The sequence below is a fragment of the Vombatus ursinus genome, unplaced genomic scaffold, assembly GCF_900497805.2.
Source record: "Vombatus ursinus unplaced genomic scaffold, bare-nosed wombat genome assembly UNPS02009918.1, whole genome shotgun sequence".
NCBI classification, from domain to species: domain Eukaryota; kingdom Metazoa; phylum Chordata; class Mammalia; order Diprotodontia; family Vombatidae; genus Vombatus; species Vombatus ursinus.
This window is the reverse complement of record NW_020949696.1, coordinates 1,471,462-1,479,557: the sequence shown is the minus strand read 5'-3', so window position 1 is coordinate 1,479,557 and position 8,096 is coordinate 1,471,462. Positions and strand designations below refer to the sequence as shown.

Here is an 8,096-nt window from a genome sequence, read left to right as displayed (position 1 = left end):
GGTTTCCTCATTTGTAAAATGAGGGACATCTAAGGTCCCTTCTAACTCTAAATCCACTAAATGGGCAGACAATCACCCAAGGCCATGCACGTACAGACACCCTCATGTATGCAGGTATACACGAAACATATGGACATAACCAGAGATGACAGCTATCCACAGAGATGCACCCAGATACAAAAACTCACAGAGCCAGGCATACAACCACAAACACTGTCAGAGCCAGAGCCAATACCTAATCATACCAAAAAACACCCACAGAGGCCCTCTGCTCCTACCAGCAGAGGGGGGAAACCACCCACCCTCCCGAGGTTTATTCCCAAACTAGTTAAACCTCATTTCTAAATCGAGCCTCTAATTGTGAAGCCCGTCTGTTCCGATAATTCAGGCCCCAGTTGGCAGGGGAGAAGGGGTGGGTGAAGGAAGAGGAAGGGGAAAGGGTGGGGTTTGGACTCCACTGCCTGGTCTAACTCCCAGGGCTTTAGGCTGCCCCTTTGGGACTGCAAGAAGCTGTTAGCCTCACAAGCACCAGTGATCAGCAGATTTAGAGCTGGGAGGGGCCCAACACATCTAGTCCAGCCCTCTCCTTTCATAGATGTGAAAAATTGAGGCCAAGAATGGGGAAAGAACTGGCCCAAGGTCACACTGATGGTTAGTGTTTGAGATGGAAGGCAAACCCAGGTCTTCTGAACCCCCAAACCTCAGCCATTTCTACTGTCATATTTAATTCCTTTTTTTCCAATGAAATTAACCTGGAAGCCTCAAGATCCTCCCTTAGGACTAAGGTCCCACTTTGGAAACTGGGCTCTCCTCAGAGGCCTCCTAATGGTCCCTCAGAAAGGGAAGATGGTGCTGAGGGGGCATAAGGGAAAGGAGAATAGCAGACTCAGACCCCAGCCCCACCGATCCGTCATCAGACTCCTCAGATCACTGCCTCTCTTCACTCTTAGCTCTCCCCTCTACAAGTCCCTAGTTTGGCTTCTCAGGTCCTCCTCCCTCATTCCTTGCTCCACCCTACCCCCAACTCCTGGACCCTGAGTCTCATCACTGCAGATGCCCAGGCTCCCAGACTTCCCCCACCCCATCCCTACCCCTAGAATCTTATTCTCCAAATGCCAAATCCTGACCTCTCCATCCCATCCCGCTCTCTGTCCTCGGCTCCCACTCCCCTGGACCATCTGTCTCTGCCCCCTACCCCAGCCCCATTGCTAGGGTCATAGGATTCAGTGCTGGAAGGGACCTACCTATTCTGTCCTTCTCAGTTTACAGATGAGGAAACTGAGACCTAGAGAAGCAAAATAACTTGCCCAAGGTTATAGAGCTGGCTGAGTGCCTGAGCCGGGATTAAAACTCAGGTCTCCTGACTCCATACTCACTGCTCCTTTTGTTGTCCAGGGGCTCCTATCTTGTCTATCTTCACTCTCTGGGGTTCCCTCCTACATAAGCCCCTCTAACCCCCTCAATGCTCCTGCTGCACTCATAAACCTGCCTATGGGTGTGACTGTATGTGTGGATTTGATTCGATCTGGGTGAGTGTGTGGGTGACAGTGTGGACGTGGGAGTGTGTGTTTAGAGTGGTGCTTTTGAAACTGTGGAGGAAAGAGATTTTCAAGTTCCCCAAGAGTATTTTATTTCTGCTCTTTAAGTTAACACTTTACAGTCCAAAGGGCTCCCCACCTCCACTTCCCCCTTGAAGCCATCCTCACCTCCCCCAGAAGAGGGAAATTTCCAGACCTTTCTCTTTCACCACCAGAGGGTGGGGAGGCTTGGCAGACTGAAGCCCCACGCAGTGGGGGGGAGAAGGACACCAGCTCCCCACCCCCTTGAGTTCAGAGTGTCCCAGGCTGGTGCCAGCTGCCAGGATCCAGATGGGCTTGGCCCTCAGGGCTGGGGCTGGGGCCAAGACAGGGGGTGGAGTGGGGGCTGAGGCCCTATGGAGCCATGCAAGGCAGCCAGCAGCCCCTCTATGGAGACATCTCTGCTGGTAGCCCCTGTCCCAGCCCCACCTCCCATTGTTATCAGCCAACCTCTCTGCCCCAGGGCCCCTGACAGGGAGACCTGACTAAATTACCCACAGCAACCAGCTCTTTGGTGCTGTAGCAGTGGAGGGTTGGGCAGTGTCTGCTTTCCTCGCCAGGCCCTGGGCTCCACCTGGCTAGCCTGAGGGCCCCTCATAGCTCCCACTGAGTATGGCTTTCTGCGTACCTCCCACAGGGCTAGTTTCTATGGTTTCAGTTCCCTTGCCTGGTATAAACTATGGAGAGGAGGCCCCCTGGGCCAAGGGTTAAAGCCACCCTCCCAGTACCCCAACCACCGCCCTCCTTTTCCCCTCCGGGTGTGGGGTGGCTCCTCTCACCTCCCACTGGCTGCAACCATAATAATGATGATAATAATAATAACAGCATAATAATAACCAGCTGCCACGATGTTGACTCTGCTTTCATGCTGTCAGTCCAGAGAATGAGGGGCAGTCCTAAGAGCTCCCTATCACTGGATTCTGAGGATGTTCCCTCACCCCCCAAAAAAAGTAGCTTGGGAGTGGGGGAGTGCCTGTACAGATAGGTCAGGGATTCTTAACTTTTTTGTGTCATGAGCCCCTTTGATACTCTGTTCTGTGGACCCCTTCTCAGAATAATGTTTGTGGCCCATTTTCTTAATGGAAGGAAATGCTAAATTTCAGTCAGAGAATAAAATGAAAATAAAAATCTAATTTTTTCCCATCGAAGTTCAAGGACCCTTTTAGGGTCTGGAACACAGGTTAAGAACCTCTAAGCTAAGGCACTGAGGGAATAGAGGCCCCGTTGGTACCACACTACAGTCTCCTGCCCCAGAGACGATGGGGGGGGGCGTAATGCTCCGGGTGCTGAGGCCAACAAGGGGTTCAGCCTTGGGGAAGGCTGGATAGGAGCCCAGGAAGGTGTGTATATTATGTGTGCGTGTGTCTGGGGGGCGGTTGCCCAGACGTGGCTGGCCCTGGATAAACTTGGGAGCTGCCAGGGGACATCACGCCACTGCGGGTGGGGTGCCCCAAGGTGACGTTCTGTGGGTGGTGGTGGGGGCGGTCCCAGAGCCAGGCCGAGGAGGGGCTCTGGGGTCCAGCTCCGAGCGACTCCCTTTGTGCCTATAAATAGGGCCTGACGCGCTCTGGGGCCGAGGCCAGCTCCGCTCCAGAAAATACCACGTGACCGTACCCCCTTCTTTTCCTCCCTCCCTCCCCGGGGGCCCGCCCCCATGACATCAACCCACAAGGCCGCGCGCTGTTGTGCAGTTTACAGAGCGTCTCCGGGACAACCAGAACTGGGGAGGGGGGGAAGATGGGGGTTGGGTCGGAGAGGTTGGAGAGGGAGGCCGCGAAGGGGGGGGTGGCCAGCTGCCCTGCCCCCTATGTAAATGAGGGGGGGCCTGGGGGAGACGTCATCTGTATCCAATGGGGAACGGGCGAAGTGAGCTCATCGTGGCGGGACGAGGGTATAAGATGCTGGAGCTGGGGGCTGTGCGGGCAACGGCCTCCCGAACCCAGGCACCCGAGAAGGTGGGGGGTAGGCGTAGGCGTAGGCGGGAGCAGGGATAAAGATAAGGCTCGCGCGCGCGCGCGCGCGCACGCGCGCGTACCGTGGGGAGGGTCGTCCGCCGCTATCCCCACGGAGCAGCCAGTCCAATTTCGGGGAGGGGTTGCTGCGACTAGAGCGCAGCCGCTTTGAGGGAGCGTGTCCTGGGGTGGGGGAGCTGATCGAGCGATTCCTCCCCCAGCCCCCCTCCCCTTCGGGGGGGGAAGCAGCTGCCTGCCCCCTCCCCCGCCCGCTCCCTCCTCCCTCCTCGCTTCCTCCGCCCCCGTCCCTCCCCCCCGGGGCCGCTCCTCCTCCCCTCCGGGCCCGCCCCTTCCCCCCTCCTCTCCCTCCTCCCTGGGGCCGCTGCGGGGGAGGAGGTGGAGAATGGAAACACCCTTCTACCATGATGATGTGTTAAGCAGCTTGAGCGGCGGCAGCAGCACCAGCACTAGCGGCGGCGGCGGCGGCGGCGGCGGCGGCGGCGGCGGCTTCGCCTCCTCCGGCCGCCTCTTCCCCCCGGCCGCGTCTCCCTTCGCCGGCGGCGGCGGCGGCAGCATGATGAAGAAGGACGGCCTCACCCTGAACCTCAGCGATCAGGTGGTGGCCACCCTGAAGGCCGCCCCGCCGCCGCCGCCCCACGGCGCCCACCACCTGCGCGGGGACGGCGGCGGCGGCAGCGGCGGAGCGGGTGGCGGAGCGGGCGGCGGGGCCGGAGCCTCGGCCCCCACGGAGGGGCTGCTCACGTCGCCGGACCTGGGCCTGCTGAAGCTGGCGTCCCCGGAGCTGGAGCGCCTGATCATCCAGTCCAACGGGCTGGTGACCACGACCCCCACCAGCAGCCAGTTCCTGTACCCCAAGGTGGCGGCCAGCGAGGAGCAGGAGTTCGCCGAGGGCTTCGTCAAGGCCCTGGAGGACCTGCACAAACAGAACCAGCTGAGCGGCGCTGGCGGCGGCGGCGGCGGGGGCGGCGCGGGGCCGGCTGGGGCCGGAGGGCCGACGGGGGCAGCGGGCGGCTGTGCGCCCACGCCAGGCGGAGCGGGCGTGGAGCTGAGCGCGGGGCCCGCGGCCGCCGCGTCCCTGGCGCAGCCCGAGCCGCCCGTCTACGCCAACCTGAGCAGCTACACGGGCTCGGCGAGCGCGCTGGGCGGCACCACGGTCAACTACAGCACGGAGACGGTGCCTTACCCGCCACCCCCTGCCGGCCTGGGACCTGGTCCCGGCCCTGGCCCTCCCCAGCCGCACCCCCGGCTCCAGGCGCTCAAGGACGAGCCGCAAATCGTTCCCGATGTGCCCAGCTTCGGCGAGAGCCCGCCGCTGTCACCCATCGACATGGACACCCAGGAGCGCATCAAGGCGGAGCGCAAGCGGCTGCGGAACCGCATCGCAGCCTCCAAGTGCCGCAAGCGGAAGCTGGAGCGGATCTCGCGGCTCGAGGAGAAGGTGAAGAGCCTCAAGAGCCAGAACACGGAGCTGGCGTCCACGGCCAACCTTCTCCGTGAACAGGTGGCGCAGCTCAAGCAGAAGGTGCTCAGTCACGTCAACAGCGGCTGCCAGCTCCTGCCCCAGCACCAGGTGCCCGCGTACTGAGGTGGGCCGAGAACCTAAGCTTCCCCAGGGCCCAGAGTGCGGGACGGGGGTCCCGGGGCCACCCACTCATTGACTGACGGAGTTCGAGAGCCCGGCTCGGGACTGCTTCTCCCTCAGGGCGCATGCTCCGCTTCTCCCCCCCCCACCCCTCGGGGGCCGGGACCCAGACTCTCGGACAGAGCTCAGGCGTCTCTCTCGGGACTGCTCCTTAGGGCGCATTCCTTGGCTGGCCGACCCCTCTTTTTTGACCATCCTCTCACCTCCTGGGGCCAGGACCCTTCGACTGACCCCGGGCGCCTGGCTCGGGGCTAGAACTAATCCTTAGGGCTCAAGCTTTACTGGAGGCCCCCATTTTTTAGCAGCCCGCGCGCACACAGCCCCGGGCCCCAGCTGCTCCAACCACCAGCGCTTCAAGCTCTCTCCTTGCCCGATCCAGAGTGGCCTCTGGGCGGACTGCAGTGGACTTCGGACGGCGTTACTGGGAACGCGAGAAAACGGGATGGGGGGGTGGCAAACTTAGGGAGCCTGGACTTAGGGTTGGGGGCTCTAGCTGAGAGGGGCCGTGGCGTGCATCAGGACGAGACAAGCTCCCAGCCCGGAAGGCCTGAGCGCTGAAGACCGACCCCCTGTCCCTGGGCTCTAGCTGCTGGGGGGCTCCCTGCCCCCTGTTTACAAGCCCCGTGAGCTGCTTGGGCCGCTACCGTCTAGTCCGTCCGTCCGTCCCCTTTTCTACGCCCCCTCTCCCTCACCCCTATCGTGTCCGGTTTGCACAAACCTGAGTCTCCCGCCCTCATTGTACAAAGTGTAAATGTGACACTTACAGAATTTCAAGCTATTTTTTTTGTTTGAAGTGTTCGAATTGCCCTATTTATGTTTATACTGGGAACAACGTGGTGGGTGGGTTGGTTTTTCTTTTTAAAGAAAAAACCCCACCCCCCATCCATCCCCCTCCCCCCTTTTGCTATTACTCCACATTCCAGTACGTAATACTGTACTCTGACCTTCTGTTCAGTAAAGTATTGTTACCACGAGCTCAGGCTCCGCCTGCTTCTTCTTTTGGGGGAGGGGCCTCAGGCCCCTCCCCTCTGGTCCTGGGGCCACAGCCCCTACCCCTCTCTCCTTTCCCCTTCCTCCTCCCGCCTAGGGGCTCAGAGGGGTCTGGCTGGTGCTGAATCAGCTCTGGTTCTCCCCGGCAAGTCGGAGCCCCGGGATTCTTGGAGCTCAGGATTTATTCAGAGGGTCCCGGGAGGGAGAATTGTACTGGAGTTAGGACATCTGGCTGCTGGCAGGACGGGGAAAGTACACCCCACTGTCGTAAAGCGCTGGGGGCTGCGGCTTCTAGTGGATCACCCCCACCCCCAGCCCCTATGGTGGGGGGTGGGGTGGGAAACAGAGGCCCAGGCAAGCCGGCTGGCCTGCGGGGCCCCTGGCAGGCAGCCTGCTGATTGGCAGAACCCTGCACGCAATTACAGAACCCGGAAACTTGGGGCCGGGAAGCCCAGCCCTCTCGGAGTGTGGGTTTCCTGGGGGGGCCCTGTAACTCAGGATTGGGGGAGTGGGCTGCAGTCCTTTCCCAAAGGCTATAGATTCGTGTTCCTGAACAGAGGTTTTAGAAAGGAAGCAAAATTCCACCAACGCATAGTTACTTGGCCATCAAATTGTGCTTTGCTGTCACCTAGTAGGGATCATCTCCAACCCCCGCCCCCCAACTAGCTGCCCCAAGATGATAATAGCTTACATGTGTATCTCACTTGGATTTCAAGTGAGAGGACCTCACAGCCTCGGAAAAGAGCAAAGAATTTAGAGCTGGAAGAAATCTAGAGATAAATCTAGTTAAGATCTCTTATTTACATATGGGGAAACTGAGGACCAGAGGAAGGGATCTATCAGCCCAAGGTCACAGAGTTGAGACTTAACCTAACAACTCACTGAAGAAAATACATGGAAGTCTGTCTTCACCCCAACCCTGTAAGTTATGAAGTATAGACCATCTTTTGGGGTATTCTGCTCTCATCAGCCTAGGTATGGCCTCTAGATTGGATCTGTCCACACTTCATTCTGCACATTAGCCCTCCAAAGAAAAATTTTCCCTGGGTTCTAGAGATGTTCTTCTCAGCTTGTTAATCTTTTGTGGACAACAGCGCAGTCAAGTATTGCCTCCCATGATTGTTGTGAGGTTGTTGTTTCACTTGACATATAGTAGGCACTATATAACACCTGGCACATAGTAGACACTATATAAATGCTGCATATGTAACAAATATATAGCATATTCTGTGTACATATGTGCACACATATAAAGAATATCCCGAGTATTTACTAAGAGAATGCAAGGTAGCTCTGGGGACAGAGATCACTAAAAGCAAGGCTTCATGGAGAAGATGGTACTTGAAAAAAATCAGCTTCCAAGAGGCAGAAGGGAAAGGGAAAATCATTGACAGCTTGGGGGGCCCCACAGGGCAAAGGTGTTCAAAGCACTCCTATGACATATGCATCCGACATGGGAGAGGGATGGACAGTGGAAAGATTAGCCTCATCTCTCTTATTAGGAAGCTGTTTCAGAGAGGTTGAGTGGACCTGCTCAGGGTCACACAGTTACTAAGTGTGGGAGTCATGAATAGAAGCCAGGATTGCTAACTTTCTAGTCTTCGCTTATGCTGTCTAGGGGCCCAGATCCCTAGGGAGTGACTGGCTTGATTAATGCTAAATCTAACTCCCTAAAACTATTAAGTGTTTATTCAGCAATACTCTTGAGTTTGTTTATTCATTCAGCAAACACTGAATGCTCACATCTATTGTGTGCTGGAACACACTGAAGGCTATTTAAAAATGGGTACTATCTGGCCCCTGTCCTAGTTTAGCGTACAGTCTAGAATGATAATAACACTGGCTAATATTATTATAGCTTTTTAACATCTTCAATGCCCTTGATATTACCTCATTTGATCATTCCAAGCCTGT

General features: G+C 57.4%; 1 protein-coding gene across 1 annotated transcript; it reads left to right on the top strand.

Annotated features, from left to right (window-relative positions):
- The first annotated feature begins 4,041 nt into the window (after window positions 1–4,041).
- On the top strand, window positions 4,042–6,166 carry JUND (JunD proto-oncogene, AP-1 transcription factor subunit). The gene has a single exon (XM_027853282.1). It carries the CDS (start codon window positions 4,104–4,106, stop codon window positions 5,133–5,135), a length of 1,032 nt encoding a protein of 343 aa, XP_027709083.1. The 5' UTR covers window positions 4,042–4,103; the 3' UTR covers window positions 5,136–6,166.
- Window positions 6,167–8,096: the final 1,930 nt, after the last annotated feature.

Bases quoted from the DNA above. Each gene is read 5' to 3' on its own strand.
- JUND (XM_027853282.1), top strand. From the start codon at position 4,104: ATGATGAAGAAGGACGGCCTCACCCTGAACCTCAGCGATCAGGTGGTG.